The sequence below is a fragment of the Ammospiza nelsoni genome, chromosome 17 (assembly GCF_027579445.1).
Source record: "Ammospiza nelsoni isolate bAmmNel1 chromosome 17, bAmmNel1.pri, whole genome shotgun sequence".
NCBI lineage: Eukaryota > Metazoa > Chordata > Aves > Passeriformes > Passerellidae > Ammospiza > Ammospiza nelsoni.
In genome coordinates, this window is record NC_080649.1 from 3,858,046 (window position 1) to 3,883,397 (window position 25,352).

Below are 25,352 nucleotides of genomic sequence, written 5' to 3' on the forward strand. Positions count from 1 at the left end.
ATGTAACTGTTATAATAAACTAACCACTACAATGTGCTAACCACTCTAATAACTACTATAATATATTGACCTTTTTGTTGATAAAAAGTTCCATGTGCAACAAATAGTTTTCCATTCTCTGACATCATTACTGATGACCTGATTTGTTACCCTTTAGTAAACTACAGCAACTCTGTGAACACTGGGGGTTTTTTCTACTAACCTGATTAATAAAGGTTCAATACAGAAAATTCCTACAATCCTCAACTTTTAGACCAAGTTAAAAGCATTCAATAGCTTGTAGGAGTAGCCAACAATAAGTGCCACCAGATAAGGGTTTGTAAGTGCTCTACAATTGCTTTGAGTTAGGAAGCATTAACCTTGAAACTGGACTGGAACTGAAGTACCAAAAAAAAACAAAAGAAGGAAAAACCAAAATGCTCCTCTACAAGATGCAATAACTTGCAAAGGAAGCTGCTGATCAACACAGGCTCATCAACAGCCTAATCAAATGCCACTCCACTGAAAAACTAATTTTGATTTTTTTTTCCCCTTATTCTGAATGACAATGAGTTGGTGATGAAAAAATTACCATCCTTCCCCATAGGTTATGAATGTCATAGAAGGAACACTAATGCCAAAAATCTGCTTTAATTACTACATCTGATCATGGTTAATTTAACCAATTTTAAAAGTTAAAAAAAGGAAGTCAAGAAGCGTCTATGTTTTTTCACATCAACAAAAGCACTCAAGTTCTACTGTGAGCTTACCAGCAGTGTCTTCTGAAGAATATCTGTACTGAATCTCTCCAAGAGGAGTGGCATTTTACACATTTCTGGCCACAACACTGATGGCAGCATCTGCCCAGCTGCACTTCTTGCTTCTGTGAGCTGGTGATGCCCAACATGAACAGGGACTAAAGGCAGAAATGGATTACTGGTATCATTTACCAGTGTGGTTTTGGGGTGCTGTTTGATGTGAGCTGAACTCTGAATCAGCTTCCTGTTCTCAGAAAGCACCTCCCTTGTGAATGGCCCTGAAGACAGAGCTCCTGCTCAGGGTCACTTACAGCAGATCAGTCACTTTCCTGTTAGATGTCACTGCAATAATAACCCAGTCCAGGTTACTTTCACTACCTGATTCACACTTATCCTCATTCTCCTTAAAATCCACATCTGGGCTCCTTAATCTGCCTGCAACCCTTCCAGCCCACCTCTTCTCCTTCTGAGCCTCTATAATACATACTTACAAAAATTTCTTAGAACTGATATTTTATCTTCATGATCTTTTATTTACATCAGCTAAAGACACAGTGTTCAAGTGATATTTATATTCCTGTGATTTCCATCATCTCATTGTAGGAGATGACAAGTTGATTGCAAGATGTGAAATTCATCTACATAAAACCCTTTGTGAAGATGCACAGGAAGGTGAATCTCAGTAACAAAGTAAATTAAAACATACTGCATTTGAGCACAATGAGTGAAGATGTCAGAAAAAGCAAAGAAAAAGCAGACCTGTCATGATGACAACTGTAAGATTCAAAGGTGCTGCTTTTCATTCCATCACTTCCACCATGAGAAACTAATATCATAGAATCACAGAGTCATTTAAGCTGGAAAACCCTCTAAGGTCATCAAGTCCCACCCATTAACCCAGCACTGCCAAGGCCAGCACTGAACCCTGTCCCCACATGTCACACCTGCATGTCTTAAATCCCTCCAGGGATGGGAATTCCACTGCCTGTTCCAATGTCTGGCAACCTTTTTGGTGAAGAAATTGTTCCTAATATCCAACTTAAACCTCCCTTGGTGCAAACCTGAGACCATTTCCTCTTGTCCTGTCCCTTGTTCCAGGGAGCAGAGCCTGACATCCTCCTGGCTGTTCCCACCTGTCAGGAGTTGTGCAGAATGAGAAGGCTCCCCCTGAGCCTCTTTTTCTCCAGGCTGAGCTCCCCCAGCTCCCTCAGCTGGTGCTCCAGACCCTTTCCCAGCTCTGTTCCCTTCCCTGGACACAATCCAGCCCCTCAATGACCTTCTTGGAGTGAGGGGTGCTGACAAATTTACACCTCTCATGTCTCTGCTGTCCATGGGGCTCCATCCTCCATCCTCATCCTCCTGCTCCAAGAGAGATTCAAGGAGCTCCTTGAGCCGCCCTCAAACTGTGCTGCCACCAGGCTCATCTCCAGGGAGCCTGGTTTCATCCCTTTCCTGCTTCAAATCCAGTGCAATGCAAGGCAAGAAATTCTCCAATAGGAAGTGCTTTGAGGAGCAAGAAGATTGTGCCAAGATGACCTCTAAAATTACAGAAATTGGCTGCCTTCATTTCAATTATGGCTTATGTGCACCTTGTAACACCCCGTGAAATCATTTACGTGTTGGCCCGTTTCAGAACTCAATATCTTTGAGCCCATTAAAGAGGGATTCTGTTTTCCAAACACATGAAATAGTGTTCATAAACATACCCATTAGAAAACCAGAAGCAACCTGTTTAGCTGGGAACAGCCTTCCAGAAATGCTGATCCAGCTACCAGTATTTTTCTCATCTTTATTGATACACTTATTATTTACACCCATCTATGATGCTGGGATTTGTAATTGCTTGTGGCTGCAATTCCTCAACATTAATCTTTCTCAAATTATGTGGAGTTACTGTGTTTATTTTAAACCACCTCTGGTTATGCAGATCTCAAAAATGTCATTTCATGCATCGCCATATTTGCGCTGTCACCCTGATCCTTCCGTGTTTACAGTTCCAGTTCCAATGGGACAGTACACAAATCTCTCAGCATACAGACAGATGATCAGAAGTGTCAAATTACTGCAGCTTAGAGAGTCTCCATGAGTCACCTGAGCCATGACAGCTGACTCTGTGTATCCTCTTAATCTGCTCAATTTACCGAGCAAATCATATAAACTGATTTATCTTCAAGGTTGTCACCAAAGGCTTATAATTATGTATAACAAAAATAATTTAAGCTACACATTATAGTCTGCAACTGGAGTGAGGAAAGAACAAATGCATCATTACTAAATCTCACAACACCCTTTAGTTTCTATTTTAGCTTTCTAACAAGGACCATCCTCCTCATAGATTTGTGGCTTTGTTCTCCCCTAGAAGAGAAGTGTGGTCATAATTTTAAATTCAGAACTGCTAATATTGAGATGAAAGCTTTCCAATAACTTCTCCAAAGCCAGAGAGCACTGCAGCAGGAGTGCTGCTGCTTCTGGGATGGGGGCAAAGCGAGGAGCAGAGCACTGGGCACTGCTGACCCTGCTTGGGAGCCAGGAAGAGATGAAAGTCAAGGCAGATCATGGAACAGGACATCCCAAAGGCTGCAAAGAAGCCGCTGGAAAAAAAATGTGGAAGGTAAAGGAAAACTGAGACATGTAAGAATCAAGTAAGTAGCAAATATATAATAAGGCTGGAAAAAAGGTGGAGACTACTAAAAAACATATTTATCAGCACTGGAAATTAATCCTAGTATTTTTTGCTGCACTTTTAAATATTTTCCACTTCTTTAAGTCTTCCTAGCACATCATCTTTCATTCTAATTCTGGGCTTCTGGGCTTTTCTCCTTAAAAGCCAATGAAGCTTGCAAACAGATTTTCATCTTTTTAACTGGATGAGAACTACATCTCCAATGTCTCTTAAGTGGTTGCTTGCTTTCAGTTCTTTATTCCTTTACTCCTGTGACACTCTCCTTGAAGGACTTTTCTGTATTAGAAGACACTGAATGACAATTAATTTAGTGCATTTATCACAATTGTACTGGCTAGATACTCTCCAGATTCCTGAGCAGGGATAATTCTCCTCTCAACAAAGGCAGATCCAATATTTTTGGTGCAACAGTAAGAAGATGTTATTTAATAAGTGAAAGTTCTTCCCAGGAGATTAAAATGAAAACCATGAAGAATTGGTTGAGATGGCACATGGCTACAGAATTTTGTCTGAAGTTCTGTTTTCCCTCAGCACTATAATTCTGTGTGACAATTTGAGCATGAATCTGACTATAATGCAAACACTTATAATGATTAAAGTATTTAGATGAAAAGTCTTCCTTAATTTAACAGACATTTTTGACATGAAGAGAAGGCGTGGAAATCTGCAGTTGGTGTTTAAGGGGAAAAAATGTGAATATATCTCAAAATCTTCATTTCCTGGTCACCACACTGTTGAACTGTTCATATTTTCAATGGCTATTTGGACAAATTAAAGCCAAATTTTCTGTTACAGTTTTAAACAGTGACCTTATACCTTCTGCCACTGTAAAACAAAGTCTAATGCGATTTGCTGTGTTCCCTGTTTAGTGATTCTGATTATACATTAGATCTGTGCACAGGAACAAACAGCAGTCAGATAAAATCAATGCAGCAACAAGATTCCTGTTTAAATGAAAAGCATCTCAACTCTGCTTTGCCATGCAAACAATCACTGAGTGGTACTTTTTCTCAATGTCTACTTATGATGCAAGAGAAAATGGGAAAATCGATGCCCTTCAACAGAGGGAGCATCGGTGTCTCTCTGCAAGCACAGCAAACGACCCATTCCTGTTCCTTATCACAGCCATGACACTCTTGTAGAGCTTAGAAAACACATTCCCAGCAATGTCAGTCAGCAGAGGAAACCTCTTTAATGATCCTTCACTGGGGAAGAGGTTATAAAGCTTTTCACAAATGGTTCTTATGTTCTACGCACAGATCGAGAAAAATCTCCCGGGATATTGATTGGTTTTTTCTATCAGAAAGCAAAAAAAGTAAAAGCATATAAATATAAAACCCCCTGATAACAGCAAAATTCACTGGAAATGTTACTTTTTGGAAAAAAACCCTGTAATTTCTTTGAGTTTCGTCATACAATTAATCCTTTTCTAACAAAAGAATAATTTTATCTGGATCAATCAAAGGTACTCACAAGATATTAGAGATTTGGAGAAGGGTAGAAGTAAAGTTGTTCAAGATATTTCATTCTAAATAAATTTATCCAAAAAATCTTACACTGGAGCTTAACAGAAGCTACACAATGTACACATTTGCCACTGATGGTAATTATATCCTGCTGTACATCTTACTGATCTTGACTACATTTGTAAATGAATGGTGTAAGCCAATCCATTTATCTCTGAAGTCATTAACTACTTAAGACTGTTCAGAAAGCTACTGAGAGAGGGTTGCTAAGATTAAAAATAGAATGGTTTAATGTAATTTTCAACATCAGTATCAAGCATAAAAACACTGAATGAAGGGTTAATTTGCACAAGGAAAGAAAGCCAAATAAGAGATGACACTTGGGCTATGAGACCATCTTCAGGCTGTGGAAAAAAAATTGAATATATTTTCTCATAGCCCTAAGAAGAGCTTACAGCTGAAATGTCTTGTCTAATCTTATTGTTTATTTATAATCTGCATTTATTATCCTCTTTGCTTTTATTTTGCAGCTAACATCCTCCTGCAGGACCATATTTGTCTCCAGATGTTGATCAGTGTACATTCTTTTTGCTCAATGTCTTCTGGATCTAAAGCCTTTTTCATACTGGGATTTGGTAATCAAACCCTTTTCTATCTTCCCTGCTCGGGTGAAGCCTCCTCCTGTAGGAACAAGAACTGACACTCATTGGAGTTACACATCATGTGAGCACGTGCTGTTGAATTTTTCTGTATGAGATTTTGCAAATATGCTTTACTGTAATATTCTGGCTGGGAAGAAAAACCAGAAAAATTAGAGTTCATTCCACTCTCTTCCTTAGTGTGGTAGAAGTGCACTCTAAGGCAGTCTCCATTTGATGTTTTATGAAATTGGATTTTGACTGCTGTAATTTCAGACGCGTAATTTCAATTACAAGCTCTGTTTTTAAAGAAACTGTCATTCAGTCACACTGTCCAAAAGGCTTCCTCCTGAAGAAAGCAGTAAATACCACATTGACCAGAATTTTTTACCTAATAATATCTTAGATGTCTTTGCTATTTAGGATGGAAAATAATCATCAGGCATGGAAGTATTAATGGAATCCCAGAATGGCTTGGGTGGGGAGAGACCTTAAAGTCCATCCAGTCCTACCCCTGCCATGGCAGGGACACCTTCTACTATCCCAGGTTGCTCCAAGCCCTGTCCAACCTGGTCTTGAACACTTCCAGGGATGGAGCAGCCACAGCTTTTCTGGGCACCCTGTGTCAGGGCCTTACCGCCCTCACAGGGAGGAATTTCTTCCTTATATTCACTCTAACCCTTCCGTCTGTCAGTGGAAAACCATTCCCCTTTCTCCTGCCACTCTAGGCCTTGTCCCCAGTCCCTCTCCAGCTCTCCTGGAGCCCCTTTAGGCACTGGAAAGGGCTCTAAGGTCTCTCTGGAGCCTTCTCCTCTCCAGGCTGGACACTGCCTGCCCTTGGAGCATCTTTGTGGCCTCCTCTGGACTCCTTCCAGCATCTCCACATCCTCGCCATGCTGGAACCCCAGGGTTGGAGGAAGCTCTGCAGGTGAGGTCTCACCTGAGCAGAGCAGAGAGGCAGAACCCCCTCAGCCTGAGGGGCAGGCTGGTTTTGCTGCAGTTTTACAAGCATTCAATTAATTCCTCCAAAGAAAAATGCCACTTTGTTTAGTTTTACATTTCCATCTGGTTTCAAGGGCTGACCTTCAAATAACCCAGGGGACTGCTAAAGTTTGAAATCTCTTCAAGAGAAGAAGTTGATGAACTGTGTTTTAACCCAGGAAAATATCCCATGCCAAGCATGGCTGCTCAGTGCCCCTTTTGATGATCCATGAGTTATTGCCATGGATTGATGCACAGCTAATCCCCCTCCTGGGGAAAGTGTCTTCACAACACATTAAACCTTAATCAGCTCACAGCAGTGATCAGGGGCAGATTGGGAAAATGCTTCAGCCCATGCACAGTGGAGCAAAAGAGTTTGGGACATTTCTGCCACTTTTATCAGCAAAGGCTCAGAATTTTTGCCAACTCAGTAAATTTGCTTAGAGATTTCACAGGATTTCTGTATCAGCAAAAGCCACAATGTGTAAGTAGTTCTATCAGAAACATCTGCAGAGGGATGGGTGAATCCTAACCCTGAGAAAAGGCTGGTTTTTAGTGATGAAAGGACAATTTATTTCAGGTATAAAATATTCAGGTATAAGCATGCCCACATCACTGATGCACAGCTGTATCTGTTAGGAGACACCCTCAGTGTAACACCCAGGGAACCTTTTCTAATTTAGTCCTCTGTGGAACAGCCCAGAAGCAAAGATGTAAGAAATAAGAGAAATAAGAGAAGAACAGCTTGTCCTCTTTCTGGATCAAGTTTAGAGAGTTCAATGATAACCATGAAAGTTCTTACAAAGTTTTTTTTCCTTTTTGCCATCCAGAACTCCTGGACTCAAACACTCTTTCTCTACCAGAGAAAGTGCCACCTCTCTGTCATTAAATTGCTGGCCAAGTTTGGTTTTCTTTCCTGCTTTTTCAGTGCCCAAGGGACAGACAATCCTTTTTGCAATAATCCTCGTGTGGTCTGTTCTAAAGAAATCAAATCTATGATTATATAAAGGTGCATTATAATTTTATTAATATTTAATGACAGAAAAGAAAAAAAAAAAACAAGGTAAATTGATGGAGGCTGACAACATCAGCAGGATCAAAGGAGAATTGGACAAACTCATGGACAGCAAGTCTGTAACCAAATACAGAAGGAAGAACTGACAGGAATAAACCCTCCAGCATTCCTAACCCAAAAATTCTGGATGCTGGAGCAGAAAAAGGGACAACAACTGCCTGCTCTCCCTGAGGAGCATCTCATTTTCCTGTGGCAGGACAGAATGTTTGGCTCAATGGGCCATTAGTCTGAGCCAATAGGGCATTTCTTGTGTTCTAAGGGAAAACCTAATTTATCCCTTCTAAAAGCCAATTAGACACCATAACAGACAGATATTATTATCAAGTTAGGACAATCTGTAAATGGAGATTCCAAGCTAGCAGCAGTCAGAGAAATGTAACTGGTGTTAATTGAATACTAATTATAGGTGCAATTATTTTGGATTATGCTGAACAGTGAGACAGTGAGTTAGAAGTTGGTGTTCAGTGCAAGTCCCTCATTGAAAATTCAAAGTAAAATGACTGCTTTCCCCTGTACCATTTTACACTTATTTTTTTCAGCTTTTCCTTCTGCATGATCAAAGTTCATGTACAAAACTCCCCTCCCATAATCTGTACTTTAAGGAAAATTACAAACATGAAGAGGTGGAGAACTGGTCCCTTTTTGCCCTGTAGGGTTCCAATGCAGGAAACACAACAGATGTGGGGAATTCCTGGGGCACACGGGGAAATGGGATTTATATCATCCTACTTCAGGCAATATTTTACAGAATTATCTGAAATACATCCCCAAGTTCCCAACTCATCATTCAGGAAGGGTCAAAATCTGTAATTTCTGGGGTTGTGCAAACAGCATCATCAAGGGCCAGAAGAGCAGAGCACTGGAAGCCTTAGAACAGCAGCTCAGATCCTGGAGCAGCAGGACAACATACTTTGAATTCCATTATATGAATCTAAGCCAGCAAATTTCTAAAAATCATCTACAAAAGGTAAAATGCTGATTTATGCAGCAAATTATGAAATCGTACAATCCATGTATTACAAGTGAGAGAAAAAAAGGGAAAGAAAAGCAGAAACAGTGAAGGAAGGAAAAAAGAATATATTTGGTATTATAAAATTCTTCATATTTCTACTGTTCAAGACTTTTATTTTTCTGATTCATTGAAGTTGTTTTAGAGGACAGTATTGTCTTAACTAAATTTCTATGCCTGACAATCCAAATGGGATTTCACCAGAGAAAATATTATCCTTTGCAAATCTTATTGCTACTTATGCTAATTTCTTTCTTAAGTTTAAACTGGGACAACATCAGGTCAATCTATAACACAGCTACCCTGGAATTAATGTTGCATTTGCCAATTTAGCCACTTTTTCATGGGTTTCATTGATCTGTCTTTGTTTCAGTGGAAAAAAAAAGATGTAAAGGCTTTATTAAAAGAAAACAAATCCTTTCATCACAGAATGTGGCATTCTCATAGCAGAAAGGAAAATAGTTTCCTACCTGTTGAGTGCTACAGAGGAGGCCAGGAATGCAAACAAGAAAAAGATGCTTCAGAGAGGTTTTAAGCCAAACAATTCAGACAAGATTTTCAAACAGCTGCTTCCTCATTTCTGCTTCAGTAAAGCAATAGCAGAAATAATGAATCCAGTAAAACACTTTCAGGAGTCACATTGTGTGATTGGTCAGAGGAAAAGCTCCCTAAACAGCCAAAAATGAACGTGGGTATTGATTTCTGTCCTGGCCCCCATCAGGTTAGGGCTGGACCAAGGGAGAATTAGGGGGAGGTAATTTACCTGGTACAGCCCTGGGCCAGCAGGAGAAACCTCCCAGTGACAGCAACACGTGCTCTGTGCAAGCAATGCCAACGTCAGGCAGGAGACTTGGGAAAGGAGGAGAGAAAAATTACCCCAATCTTTCCATTATTTCCAAAGTCTATCTGATTAGCTGAATCTGCATACTCAAAACCAGAGCTCAGGCAGAAGCAAATCAGTAAATGACACTCAGGAATTAAAGCACGATGAATTTACCATTTTTTGCTGCTGCAGTACCAACAGAGCCGTTCAGTTCCTCTGCCCAGGAGTGATGGCCCCTAATGAGATTCCCATTCCAGTCATTCCTTTTGTTTCTTTAAGGACTGGGATTCTAGCAGTCACATAAGCCTTTGGATTTCACCAGGCTCTGAAATATTTGTTAAAAACCAACATTTTCAGCTAAGAACCCATCAGCTGGGTCCTTTAACACACTTAGAATCAATTAGCAGGTAGGGCTTCAATTTATTCCACACTATTGTGTGGGTTCTCCCTCTCCATCTAACTAACTCCACAGTGGTTTTTTCTAAATAAAGAACTCTTAGGTCTAAATAAGTATCTAACAATAGGTCCATACCTGATTTAGCTCAAATTTGCTACAATTTAAAGCTTTTGCACTGCCCAACACCTTGCAATGCAGTCAGCTATTAGTTAAGCCAGAAATTTCTCCATCAGAGCCACCAGTTGGCAATTTGCAGAGAGGAAACCTCCTTCCAGGCAATTCAGGGACACAGCTTGAGATTCTCAGACCATTTCTGGGGAACAGCTGAAGCACAGCAAAGTAGGTCAAGCATCATCCCTGTCCCCCAAGGTTTGCCTGGAAGCTCCCCAGGTGAGAGCTCCAACACGAGATCAAAGCCACACCTCAGACTGACACACTCGAGGATCCCTCTAGGATGTGCTTCCTCCCAAAAAGCTCCTGTCAAGGTTCCACAGGAGCTCAGAGCCCGCACAAATGGAACAGCAGCACTTCCTTGTTGTTGTACTTTACAGCTCCTCCAAACACTCTGTTATTCCCTCCGAAGGCGGTAATTGAAAGTTATAAGTCATAAAAACTGATTTATTCTTGCTGAAGGACTATTTAAAATGATCTGAACTAACTGAAATTTAAAGTTTAAAAATCACATCAATAGTTCTACCCTCAACATTTATTTAAAAGAGATTTCGAAGAGAGCAATATGATATAATTTAGAAACGAATTCAACAGTTGTTTTTACTCCCTCCGAGAGCAGTTACTGCCTGTCAGATAATGAAGTGACTATGCCAGTGACAGAATACACAAAGCAGCAGGGAGCACAGGAAAATACTGAAGCTTCTTGCAGTCCATGAGCTTCCAGGGAGAACAGCCTGTCTAACATATTAGAGAGAGAGAGAGAGAGAATTAAAAGACATGATCAGAAAAACAAGAAATCACCATGGAAACACTCTATCAGTGTATTTCACTCTGGGTGTGATCAATTCAGATAATTCTCAGAAAATCTGATGACACGTTGCAAAACATACTGTAACACTCTATCTCACATAAACATTTATTTTAAATCTATAAGTCAACTAAAAATAATAATATACCTCGAGCAGCTACACTGAGCTCATGGAGCTTCCTTCCTCACTGAAGATTCACATCAAAAATCCAACTACTCTATTCAAGCCAGACTAATGTGTATGTGCAACTCTAGACACCTTTGAAATTTGTTTACTTCAATTATGAGACACTTCTGAAAAAGAAAAGGAAATACCAAGTTCTTGTTCATCTCTAGACAGGAACAAAGTGAATAGGAAGTTTTGGATTGCTGAATTTTCCTTCTGAAACAAATGTCATCATTCTAAATATCCAGATTCCTCAAAACCCACAAGATGTTTAACATTGCAGGCACAAAGCCCTGTGAGATGCAGAACTGGCTTTAGATGTGGATTTTGGACACAATCAGGGTGGGAATCCCAGTGCAGGCAGTCCCTAAACTGACCCGAGCAGCCGTGTGCCCACAGGCTGGGTCAGGCCAGGCATGGCCATGTCCTTGGGATTTCTAGGGGCTGGGGAGACAGACAGACAGACAGACAGACAGACAGACACAGGGCAGAGCCAGCTCCAGGTTTTCCTCACTGTCTTTCACTTCAGGGCAACTTCAAGAGAGGCTATTTCTTCAATTTCTTATGGTATTTTTCACTTCTGTGTTCTGTAAATCAATTTATCGATTTGTTTTAATCTATTCCTGAAAATTCTGAAGAAATTTTGTGGGGAAAAAAAAAAAAAAGAAAACCTTCAGAAACTTTGGCTGAAATGCCAGAAACTGAAATTGAAATCCCAGCACAAAAGTTATTGAGTGAGCAAAGCTAAGAGCACACCAAGAGCTTTACAAGAGCAGGGCAGTTTCCCCTAATCCTGCCAGGGGACAGAAGCAGGCACAGGATCCTAAATCCCAACACCACCCTAATGTGGCCACCCCAGCCACCAGCACTGTCTGCACGTGGCCATGTCCTGCTGTTAAGAACGAGGATATTTTTTGAAGGAACATATGGTTTCTGACAAAAATGAAAGTGCTTCCTCAGAGGTGAGCTGCTGTTGTAGCACCTGGGATGAATTTCTCTCCTCAGAATACACAATTAACCAAAATTTGGGTCCTGTGACTGCTTGCTGCAACGCTCCACACATGAAGAACATTTTTCTGGAAGCTTCCGATTACCATGGAATTCTTCTTGGAGATTTTTTTTGTGCCACTGATTAAAGATAATCACGAGAAGAAAACTATGGCTACTAATTGTTGAAATTGTAAGGGAATATATTGAGATGATTATCGACTTAATGAAGCTGGCATTGAAATACATTTTCCTGATCTGCTTACTCTGTGTACTGTCTCCTAACTGGATAATACTCTGTGATTTACTCAGTCTCAGTAAATAACAGACTGATCTCTCTTGTTTGCAAATGACAGCAAACATAGTTCCAGGAAAAATCATAAAACAAACAAGCACAACATGTAATGCAAGTATCAACCATTTTGGACTCTGTGAAAATAAGCTTCATAGAGAAATGCTTGTTTCAACATATTTCAACTTGATGCCAATTTGTAATTACAAATCTCATTCTGAGCTATTTTACTAATTAAAAATAATATGGGGTGGAAATCTTATAATAATGTCTTTTTTCTAGTACAAATCCACACAGACTGAGTAACAAAGGTAAGTTACCTTCTGAGGAGGAAAAGCTAAAATTATCAATGAAAGCAGTCCAGCCCTTCCCCTAAATTCAGTTAAGGTTGTTATCCCTGAACAAATTTTCAAAAGTATTTTTTTTATTATTTGCTTTTATTTACTCAGTGCATTGAGAATAACCCATTTTCTACAGAAGAGCACAGAGGGAAGAGATTGGGTTTGATTTCCTCCCCCCAGTCTACCACAAAACTCTGTCTGTGAACACCCACTCTTCTGCTACCCAAATATATTCCAGCTTCACCTCTCATCTTCCCATTACAAATCCTCCTTTCCAGGCACTGGAAATTTTGCAGTATCCATCTCAAGCCACTTTTGATCCCATGATGGAGAGAAGATCACCCTTGCAAGGAAAAGCAGCCCTAGTTCTGCACTGGGAGGGTTCCCAGGGTGAGGATGATGTGTGAATCCAAAGCATTTCCAAGTGTCTCCCAGAGTTCATCATGCAGCTGTGATCTTGTGATCCAACTAACCAGGATTAGTTGTTCTTTAAACAAACTAAATGTAGCAGAAATTACTCTTGTGGGACAAATGATCTGTCTGTAACAAACACAGATGACGTAAAAAATTAATGTTCCTCTTCATTTCCACAGTGTACACAGAAGAAATTAACTCTTGAGTTCCATAGATGATCAGTCTGTAACAATTCTTGGCATAAATTTAAAATTAATTATGTTCTAAATGCTGTACACATATTAACTAATTAACCTCACAAAATGTGAAATAGATTTGTAGGCATTAGCATATGCCCTGAAGCATGAGATTTCATTACCTTTACCATTATTTCAGCTTTCAGAAAGATAAGTGTGCACAGTAACACAGAATGATCCAAAGGAAAAAGGTGGTTTCCTGCACCCAGAGCATTTGATTTGAAATTCTTCCAGGAGCTGAAAAATTCCAAAGCTTGAGTGTAAACACAGAAATGAACATTTATGTAAATCCACCAAACACATCACTGGTACAACTCATGGTAAAAATCCCCAAACAAAACAAAACCCAAAGCACAGATCATTTCCTTTTGTCATTCATGATGCAGACCCTGTGCTGGATTTGGAAAGAGTAAGATGAGCCATGCACACAGGGAAATGGCTCAGGACAATTCTGATGTAAACCAGAGGGTAAGCAGATCTTCTGTGACTCCCTGTAATGGTTAAAAGATTAAAGTACAAAGAACTTCTTAAGTGTGACTCTATTAGAGGAGTAGGAAGTGTTGGAACAGAAACTGTATGTCAAAGGGAGAGGGTGCACCTTAAAGCTCCCTCAATGAACTCAAAAATGTAAATTTAAAAAACTTATTAAAATACTAGCTTTTATATTAGCATTTATAAAGCACAAGCTCAGAGTCCTTTTCATAATTCTGGTAAATCCCTTTTGCAGTTTAATAAAAAAGAGATTCGACATTTGCATTTGAGGAACGACCCAATGGATTTTCTTTTTTCAAGATCTGCATGGTAGTTAAAACTGCAACCCTGTGGAAAGTACTTTGATGTTATACAAAGAGAGGTAATGTTATTTCAGAAGTGTAAATGATGTATTAGGAAATTTAAAAGTTTAAATTATTGGGAAATCACCTGGCAGCTGATTGGGTAGCTTGGATCTGTTGATGTGCTGACTCTTTTCCATGGTGCTTTTTACCCTTATAGAAAGTTACAGAAAATCTGAAGTGCACCAATAGAATGTGTTGCCTTTCCTCTTGTAGAGAGCAATCTATCTGTGCCACCTCAAACAAACCCATCAAACGAGCAAAAATGTGCTGCATTTGATGAAAATGAGTATTTTACTACAGAAATGATTAAAATTCACACCTACCAGTCACAGGATGTGTTAGAGCAGATTAAGGGAATATCCCATGGGATGCAGCAGGTTTCAGAGGAACTTACAGCACTCAGACTCCCCACAATTCACTGACAGAAACCTCCCAGCAAGGAAAAGAGAGCTCTGAAAGCTGATCCTCAATCAGAAATTTTCCTACTGATGAAACAATTTTGCTTAAATAATTCAAAAATTCAGGCATGATGTCCAGATCCTTTATCCATCCAGCATCACCTTCAAGGTTTCACCAGAAAAAGCAAAATGTGTTTTACACACTCAGTTTTCTACTTTATGCTCAGTATTTTTTCCACTCAGGAATTGTTTCTTGTATAAAAGTGGCTTCCCAAAGAGACAAGAGGATGACAACTGGAATTGTACCTTTATGAATCTTGATTAGTGAACCTTTCAGCACCATAAAGTCTTTTATTTAGTGAAATTAGCATTGACAGCTATGGATTAGAAGCTATCAGCCATTCTGATATTAAAGAGACACTTCTCTTTATTTCTCTGGAACAAGAAGATTTTTCCACCTCCCTGTTTTTATTAAATTATGAGTGGCATGTTAGTTTATTTGTTGTGCTGAAATATTTCTTTAAATCAACATACAATAAATATCTATTTACAGGATTCCTTCAAGGTACTTTCACTGCTTCTTCTAAAAGAAATTAAAAATTCTCGAAAATAAATTAATTTATTCTTCAAATAGTGGTTTTAAAACCAGAGTTGAGTGTAGTCAGTACTAGATCTAGATGCCAGCAAAGCAGCTGTACAATATTCTCTGCTCTTGCTGTGCACCCTCAGCCATTTCTTACCAGTTATTGATCATCCCCTCATGCAGCAGGTTTTTAATTACATATGAGTGCAGAAAAATCCATCTGTGTGAAAATATAGCTTGAATTGTTCATAATTATGCTAAATGTGAATAAATTATTGATAAAGACTGACACAAAGATGTGAGGGCAGATATTTTCTTTAGAAAGTGTTTTTTGTGCTAAATACTGCACCAGTGATTACATGATCAGAGATCAGCCCTGTAAAAGCAAAGAAAGAAGCAAGAACTGAGAATTTTCAAGGCAATTCCACTAAACCTCCTCCCAGGTTAGATCCGGGACAGAAAGAGTCACAACCAAAGATACAAAGGTTCACTAGACTTGCAGCAGAATTAGAAATTCTTTTATTGGGGGGACACCCAGGGAACTGATTAAACAAATTTATAAAACAAATAATTTATTAAACAAATTAATTCCCTTAGTATATCTGAACTTAACCAAGATCCAGTGATTTAGCAGCTGCCAAGCAGAGATAGGGAGTAGATTTTCCAGATTCTGCAGCAGATTTATGAGATGTTTTATGTTAGTGGAAACTCCTTAGAGATCATGTGGGAGCCTGGAAAAATCAGCATTTCTCCCCTTGCACCTCAGCCCTAGATGGAACATGTAACAGTTCCCTCTCTCCCCCTGTTTTGCAAGACAAATAATATTGAATTTAATTCCAGCATGTTTATTAGTAAATATGATCTATTTTGTCCCAAAATGCTTCCTTGTAAGCCAGCTTCCCCTGTGATGATAAAATCAGTATCAGAAGGTGGGAGAAGATGAAGGTTGTTTGTTTCATAGAAGGTCTGTGAGTAGAACAGTTGTTCAAGATTTGAGATTTGTCTTAAATGGCTGCTTCACTCTGAACTAAAATAAGGCCAAACTCCAAAATAATGATTTCCACTCTAAAGCAGTTGGAAGAAAAGTGAAAAAGCTGATACATATTCATATCAACACTATACTTAATTAGCTGCCCAGTTACTCCTTTTGGTACTGAAATACTCCACACAAATCTACAGCAAAACAACATTTTCAAATCCCCACTGCTACTCCTTGCTGATTTGATCAATGGGGTTTAAAAATGGTGGTGAAATAGCAGAAATCAGGAGAATCTGAGCTCTGGAGCAGAAGGATGAGCTGCAGGCTTGGGGAAATGGTTATTCTGGGGCAAAAGGTATTGAGGAAATCAGACTTTGGAAAGCAGAAACTCTGGGACAAGATTACCAAGGGAAAATGCTGCACCTGAAAAGTGGGAGCCTCCAGCTGTTTTTAGCCCCTCAAGGCAGGGCATTTTTCCTTTTTTTTCTTTTTTGTCACAGTCCTAGTTAGAAAACTAGTCAAGACACTGCATGGAAACATCCAATATTGACTGCATATGATGGAAATTACTGACATTTCCCTCTCCCCCATCATAATATTTCTGCTAAGTTGTGAAAAATATGAATAAAGACATAAATGCATTAAAATGAAATCTATATAGAATTTTTAAGTGCATTATGAGGTTGTTGCAGCAATATCTGTTGGCTAAACAGAAAATGCAGCTGTCTAACAACAGCCATTGAAATGTGTAAGTATCCCAATAAACTCTGCTTCTTGTAGCTGCTGAGGCCAGTTTCAGTTCCCATGGAAACTGATGATGGATTGCCAAAAATGAGATTTGATGTTTTAGAATAATCAGTGATTTGAACTAGTGATTACTATGAAAGTATTGCAGTCCTCTTGCAGCGAGGAGGTTTTATGCAGGGAGCAGGGAGGGAACACATGGCAGCTGGCAGGCAGCAGCAGAGTTGTTCAAATTCTTGCAAATGGTTGTGGTTGCTGAATGACAACAGAAAATGCAGTTTCTTGAAAAATCATTGAGTAAAATCTAGCAAAACCCCATTTTACAAAGTGAATAGGCTTTGAGGTTTTAGAAAAAAATACAAGAAATACTGTAGTACAGCCCCTAGGTGCAATGCTTTCAAGTGCTTTTCCTAAATAAGGTCTCCTTTAGACCTCAATTCTGAGAATTCAAGGAGCCAGGCACATACAAGCTTGAAATTGCTGGATATTTGTTCTCCTGTTATTTCTCAATGACACATTAGGTCCCGATTCTTCAAATAAGCCACAACAAACAGAAATAAAATGCTGACAATGTTCAGTTTTCCAGAGACTGCAGGGGAGTTCCAGGGGGACACAGGACTGGGATGGATCAGTGGCAGTACAGGGAGTTTGCTGTGAGTTTGGGTTGAGAAACTCAGCAAGAATTTTTTGGGGAAGAAACTAAAGAAAAGTGAAGCCACACTGCTGGGACACTGACACTCCTGGGAGTGAGGGAAGGAAGAGATTTCCTCCAGCATTTCTACTCCTTATCCATTCCCTTTGCTATCATGAAAAGCAGGTTGATCTATTTCACTCTTTCCCACTTGAGTGGCAGGAATTTAGAGAGAAAAGCAAAGAGATAATTTAGAGAGAAAAGCAAAGAGAGTGAAGCTGAGCAAGCTGTGCTCACCCCAATAAACATTTTCCTTGTCTAAGAATTGGTCCTTTCATGTAAAACAAGGGATCTGTGTAATACATAAAAACAGCCACAGGTGTGTATTAAGAAACAAAAGGTAGCACTAACAAGCAGCAGATAAATAGTTTTCACACAAATTTTGGCAGAATTCGACTGTTTTCTCACTTCTAATTCCAAGATGCCTTTGCAAAGTTTCACCAGAGCCAAAAATGCCTCCTCTGACACGGATCAGCCTGACCCCTGGAAGGGCAGACAGCACGTTTGCAATGGGTTTAAATTCATTTGGAACCTGTTTGGGGAAGGCCAAGCACAAAGCAGCTCCACTCCCCACTCTGGGATAAGGCACAGGCTGCCAGCTCCTGCCTCTCCCTGCAGCACTAATTAATGCAAAACTGCTTCACTTTTGCTCCCATGTAGCAAATTCTTTAAAATCAAGCCGAATGCTGTTAACAAAGTAGACTCGATGCAAATCAACCACAAAAGCCACAATATATCCCCAGAGTGCCAGGTTTTGGGGTTTTTTTTCCTTCCTGAATCACACAGCAGTTTTCACTATAAAAGTAAATCTGCCAAAATGAAAGGCTTTTAAAGTATTCCACATAAACCTGTATCTTAAAGCTACAAACTTATATGTCTTAGCACCTTTTCACATCACATAAAAATCCACTGGAATCATGAGGCAAGGCAAAATTTGTCCTTTCCTGCATAGAAAGAAAATTAACAATCCTTTGTAGTACAGAACCAGAAGTACTGACAGATACCTCTTACTTCAGTCAGTTTTGATTAATAAAAGTTGATTGGTAAACATAAGACATTACCTTTTGCTATATTTGATAAATCACCAGCATTTTGCATCTATTTCCATAAAAGCAGAGATATGTGAGGGGCCACAGGAGATAAATTGTTCTCAGGGATTTGTGAACAATTGCCACTTTTTAAGCATAAAGCAATAGTTTTCTTTTGCATATTTGCTCTTAAGAATGACTGCGACACTTTTAAATAGTCTTATCTTGGCTGCATATTAAAATATTTCCATTTGTAGCCAGAGTAGTTCAAAGATTGACAGAAAAATGGTTTTCCACAAAAGCACATTAGTCATTAAAGGATTATATTCATGATTTGTCCCTAATAGCATCTTTAGTTCTGATTAGAAAATGCAGCAGATGCAAAAAGTGAGTCTCAAAATACGATGACAACAAGTCTTCATATTTACCCACCTCTAGATTGAGGATGTTTTTTTAAAAATAGTATATAATTCACTTTCAAAGAGTAATGCTATTAACACTTCTTTCACAGTCCATATTTTCTTTCTCAAAGTACATTTGTCCCCAGAAAGCAACAAACTCATAAATCAATTTCACTGCTAGCTGTGATAAGTAAATCATACTTAGAGTAAAAAGGTTTCCTTCCAGTGACACTTCCATTGCCTTTGTTTTACAATTCCAAATCTATGATTAATAAGGGTAGTAGCACATAAAATGATTTTGTTCCTTATATGTGATTATCATAGGAAAAACAATATCCAACAGTCAGATTTTTCCTCCTAGACAGCGATCTTTGAAGTTTTATTGAAATTTACAGCTGCTGAAGATTGTCCTGGACGATACCATGAGCAGCTGAGGCCCATTAAGGCACAATATTAGTTCCAAGCATCTACTTTTTTCTAGCAAAGATATGGATTTTACACTGCTACTGTAATGGCAGCAACTTCCCCTGGCTTATGAAAAAAACATACATTACAAAACCCTCTGTGGTTTGTGGTCCAAATTTGTAATGAAACATATTGGTCAAATCCCAAAATGTGCCTCTCATCTCATCAGCTCGAGTGCCTCTCACGGGAAGAATCCCCTTCCAAATGAGCCTTGCTAAAAGGCATTTTCCTTGGCAGCAATGTTTCCTTCCTGCTGTCCCTGTCCCACCTCCGAGGGCTGTGCTGCTGCCACCCACCCTGCACTCAGCATCCCCTGGTCCCCAGGTGCCACCTCAGTTTCCTCCCCCTCCATCAAACCAAACAACAACAATCACTTCAGGAAGATGAGAGTCTGAATAAATTAATTCCTGACACATATGTTTGAAACCTGTGGCGAACAAATGATGTGCAGAGAGGAAAGCAGTGAGGTTGGATCCAGACAACTCAAACAGCTCTGGGAAATAATGCTGGGATTTGCTTCCCTGGGGTGCTGCTGTTTCCCTCTGCTGAGCACGGTGATGGCCACAGCAGCCCTGACAGACAATGATGCTCACACAGCTCCTGACAGTGCCAGGACTCCTCAAACTGAGCACTCCAAGAGATGATGGGAGATTTCCCTACAGTCCTTCGAACCCATACAGGCCTTGGGGACAACACTGAAACTATTGGAAGATGATTCCTGGTGCTGCCTGAAGCTACTCAGTGCAGAAGTTTGGTTAAATAAATTAATTACAGAGTGGTGGTGATGAATTTTAGTTTAAAGGAATAATTTAATTCTAGCAAGTAGTCTTCTTTTTCAGGTACTGACCTTAATGTGGAGCCTGCGAAAGGTACATACAGATAAACCAAATATTATAGGGTTTTTTCACATCTTATTGCTGAGAGGTGTCACTCCATGATGTTACCAGACAGGAGATCTGCAAATTTTATTTTTTAAATTATTGCTCAGCCAATACATTGCAGAGTTGACAGTCTATGTATTTATTGTTCAGTAATGATAATCATCATGATCTTAATGAAAGTATTATCCAGTGTATGTGAAAAGTAATTATGTGCAACTGGCTTAAGTTGTATGACAGGCTGGAATTTGCAGAGAGATGCTCTGTGCCACTAGAACTGCTCACAGAAAAATGAAGAAGTGTTTGTTTTAAAGCGAAAAATATATACATGGCACATTAAGTCAGCTGCTATCATCAAAGCAAAACCTAATCTAATGCTATTATCAGCCCCAGATTTGATGTATTATTCCTAGATACCTTAATTTTTCTCATATTTTAATGCCTACTTAGCTACAACTACTTTTTTTTTTTTTTTGAGGCTGCCATTAATACACTTACAATTTTACTTAAACAAATGCTGAATAAATTTGCACCAGCTTTGCCTATTTGCAAAGTATTGTGAGTGCTCAAAACCACAGCAAGTCATGAGAGAGTTGCTTGTGCTTGATGTGTTTTAATTTCCAAGATCTGCCAGCAACTTCAGTCTCTAAGAGTTAATAATGACCAAATCCATCCAGTAATGAATTGATCTGAGTGCAGAACACAGATATTAACCATTGTGTACCTGCATGCAGTGCAATCCAGCATTCCTGCCTAGGGGGATGAAGTGCACTTTGAAGACTTTTGGTTCCTCAGGAGTTAATGAAGTGACTAAATATCCATCCTGCTCAAAGAGACACCCCAGGAGTGCCTTTATACACCAAAAATGAACTTTCCTGTTTTGTGTCGGACATAATTCTGCTGTCAAAAGACATGAGTTAATATTCATCTAACTGCAGCCTACATGGGGAAGAGCAGTTTCACTGTAAGGAAGTTAATGAAGACAGTAATAACATCTGCATAGAAGTTTTCTTCTTAAAGAAAGTGAATTAAATGAATTGATGGCTGGAATGAACCTTTTCTCTGAAAAATCCTTCACTTAGAGAAAGGTAAAAAACCCTCTAAGAGTGCTAAGAATTTAATTCCTCAATGCCACAAGTGAAAGGCAATTGTAGACCTTGATGGTGCCACTGTCCTTTGTGCCTCTCCAAGGTACTGTTTGTGCTCGTGTAAAGAAAGTTAAATGTTCTTTGCTTTTAAACCTGATGAAGTACAGGCAGGCAAGGCAAGCAGAATACTTGATATCCCAGAGTAGCAATTTCTTTTGATGCAGTCACCTTTAGAGAGCTGCTGGTTTTGGTAAGATGTGCAGGGAAACAGGCAAAATCATCCCATCAGTCAAGACCTGGATAACAGTGCAGCTGTAACTACACATTTCTCTGCTGGTGTGTTTGGAAATGAATCTGTCTGGGTGTAATGTGAAGTCTCTCCTAGAACTTCTTGGGGAATGCAGAATAATAACAAACACCTCAAACCCTAATTCTTCTCCTTGCTCATTTTCTCTTGCTCTTGATCTTTTAGTCTCCTCTCCAATTCTCCACTTCATGCTTTTCTAGCACATACAGAGCTTCATTCTGTTCTAGAAACACCTCTTGTAAATACCAGGCTGAGGCTTTGGTGACAGAGCATGCATAAAAGCCAAAATGAATGTACACCCACACTGCACTAAGCAAGGAGGGGATGACAGTGACTTTTAGGACTTAAATTTTTAAACACACACCATCATGTCCCACTGACTCTGCTGCACATTTGTTAGTTGCCTTAAGTCATAAACTATAACAACAACCCCAGGAGTAAGTGCAGGCCATTTGCTGCACATTTATGTATTATACAGGGATTTGTTGACTTTACATGCCCACTCATTTAGGAGCAACTTGTCATCCCATTCCTGTTTTTATCTGGAGGCTTTAACAAAGTATTAACAACACCATGTGGATGGGTACTAATTTGTGGTTACTTACTGCAAATTCCACTTTGAGTAACACCAGCAGTTAAATTAAATAGAGTGTGCAGTTTGAAAAAAAATTGCCTGTGTCCCAAAGGAAACTTTCTCCCAGAAAATATCACAGCCATGCACACTCTCGGAGTAGGATCTAATAAAAGGTGAAAGCAAAGCTATTCACTGATCTTTTCTCCACCCACCCTGAACAACTGACAAGGGCACACAGTGGTAGGACAAGAGGGGATAGTTTTAAACTAAAAGAGGGTGGATATAGGGAAGAAATCTTTCCTGATGAGGGTGGTGAGGCCCTGGCACAGGTTTCCCAGAGATGCTGAAGAGTTGGCAGGACCTCTCTCTTAAGTGTCCTAAATAGTGGTACACAGTGAAGGAGAAATACATCAGCATTTAGCACCTTAAACCTGCCTAGGAAAGCCTTACTGCAGAGCCAATTAAATTACATCCCTTGAAACATCTCAAGAATTTCCTATTTTTTATTCTCAGAAGTAATGTTACTTTCAATCTTTTGTACCTCTCACCTAAGGACGACTCTGATCCCACACCAGAGAGATGAATCCATACACACAAACATGAGGATCATTTTTATGGCATAAAAATGGTGTAGTGTTAAGCACATTTAAGGCTTTTGCATGAGTAAGACTTAACTCTACCAACTATTTGAATGAATTTCACCATAACCACCACTGTTCTCTCTATTTTTAGCACTGTTAATGTCCTCACTCCTCATGCACCACAGCAATGTCACTCCTAGAAGTCATTATTACAGCTGACACATGAAATTATGGCTGATTGATTCAGCCAAATCATTGTAAGCTTGTTTAAGAGCATTAAAAAAGCTTTGTATTGATTTAGCAATATAAGGTACTTTTAATCAGATTAAAGAGCATCGTACAAGGTGGTTGTATCAATTTCCCTGATCAGTTTAGCAGGAGATCCAGTGAGATTGATGCATCAGCCTAACTGGATCACTGGCTAAACTGATCAGGGAAATTGATCCCTCCAGGTGCACAAAAAGCATTTGAAATGCACAACTTGCTCCACAGGTAAGAAACAGTTCCCAGAAGATATTTCTCCATTTCTCACAGTTTTATATGCATCCTCTCCACTTCCCTGTATTTACAGGACTGCCATATTTACTGCCCAAATTTCAAGGACAGCAAGATGTGAGTGGATGCTCTCTGGTTTTTCCAGTATTTTGAGACCTACTGCACACAGAGAGCTCTGATGATTGGTGTGTGTACCATAAATCTGTCACCTCCTGAACGTATCAGACTCACTATGCACCATCTATCAAACTTCCAAGCAGGCTCACACTTCCAGCATGGGCATTTCAGCTGCTGAAGTACTCAGAGGTTCCTACACAGATCAGACAAATGTCCTCAAGTGTCCCTTTTAGACAAAATTTCTGACCAGGGAAATGGAATTTATATGAAAACCTTGAGATGTATTTCAGCCTTGCTATAGCCAGTGTTGCAGTTGTCACAGTTAGAGGTGATTTTACCCCAGCAATCCCAAAGGGGTAAGAGCAAGAGGAAAGCACAGCAGGTGAAAATCAGGATCTTTATATTAACAAATACACGACATACACAGCTCTACTTACAATTTTCCCTGACTGTAAGAGAACTCAGGCCAATCTCATTGTCAGGCCTTGCAGGCTTGGCTTGGTCACTCTGCTTTGTTCCCTGTAAGGGTCCCCAGGAAACTCACAGATATCAGGATAAAAAGGCCTTGTTGCTATCTGCAAATCCCTGATCTGTGTATTCTCAGCATCGACAACACAAAATTTGTAATGTGGCACAAGTAGATCCTTAATGGTTAATAACTCAGGATTTGTCACTTAGCTCTCTTCAGGAGATTGCCCAGGAACCCATTGTTTCATCTTCCAGCTGTTTCCCATCAAATTGCTATTAAATTATTCATAAATTATTACATTGTTTCTTCACATCCCTGCAATACTAATTATAACAGTTTCAAAGCTACTCTAATACCAGCTTTCTGATTTCAAAAAGACAAATAGCAGAAAAATATACTGCACAGATTAGAAAATTCAAATTTAAGAGAAGTTTTCCCTCTCTAATATGAACTCTAGAGCACTCCTGGAACACAGCAATATCCCATCACCATAATTTGCAAGCACATCTATCCCTTTGAACACATGAAAATGTAATGCACAGTTAAAAACTAACTAGCGACATTCCTGGCATTTCAACAGCTTTCCAATAAATGAGACAAGATTTAATCCGCATTTTTTAATGTTACAGCCAAGCCCTTCAGTCTCTGAATGAAACTGTGCAGATAAAAACATGGGCTGGCTTCATAACTGTTTCAGAAAAGCATAAATGAGCACACCTTGAGATAATAACTAATCAAAATGCAAGTACTGTGTCATTAGGGGTGAGCTGCTAATTAGTAAAAAATAAATTAAATTGTTATTGTTGGCTAAAAAATAATGAAAAGAAAAAACAATATTCAGAAATTTATTGTGAGGAAAATAGTACTAAGCATAACTCTGTAACAAACCCCACAGATTCTAATTTTAAAAGAAAAAACCTCAGAATTCATTAAATTAGTGCACTCAAGTAAACATAATGGAGAGATGAACGTTCCTTTTTCCAAAATGTATCATGGAAATGAATAGCGTGAAGGAAGCTCAGACATTCTGCACATCCAGCCCCTTATGCTGCACCAGGACCATTAAAACCACATGAATTATTTTGTCAAACTGCTTCAGAAGTTCAGAGACAGTCTTAAAATAGTAATTTATCTCAAACTTAGTATGAACATGACTACTTTATTCTCTTTAAACCTTAATTAGTGTACTTAAAATGTAAGCTGTGTTATCAAATATAATTAATCATATTTTAGGGTGGGTGTATTTTGAGCTTTACACTGACTTACATTCTGCTGCTTGGTATAATCTTGTGCCCGTCTCTAAACCAAGTCACTTGGGGCCTCGGGTGGCTGAGGATGTGTGGGAAGTTCAGAACAGCAGCTTGTCCTTCAGTCACTGTTTTTCTCTGGTCTGTGTCCATGAAATCTCCCATGTCTGCAAAAAAATCAAAATAATTAAAAAATTAAAAAGACAAGTTTTTCCTTTCTCCCCATTTCTTTTCAGGAGACAGAGAA

At 39.3% G+C, this 25,352-nt stretch overlaps 1 protein-coding gene across 1 annotated transcript in view; it reads right to left on the reverse strand.

Annotated features, from left to right (window-relative positions):
• The window catches only part of SDK1 (sidekick cell adhesion molecule 1), a 382,049-nt gene that overhangs the window by 239,922 nt on the left and 116,775 nt on the right, over window positions 1–25,352 (reverse strand). Inside the window, exon 4 of the mRNA XM_059484654.1 lies at window positions 25,125–25,272. Coding sequence (XP_059340637.1) covers window positions 25,125–25,272 — 148 coding nt within the window. The remainder of the gene's footprint in view (window positions 1–25,124; window positions 25,273–25,352) is intronic.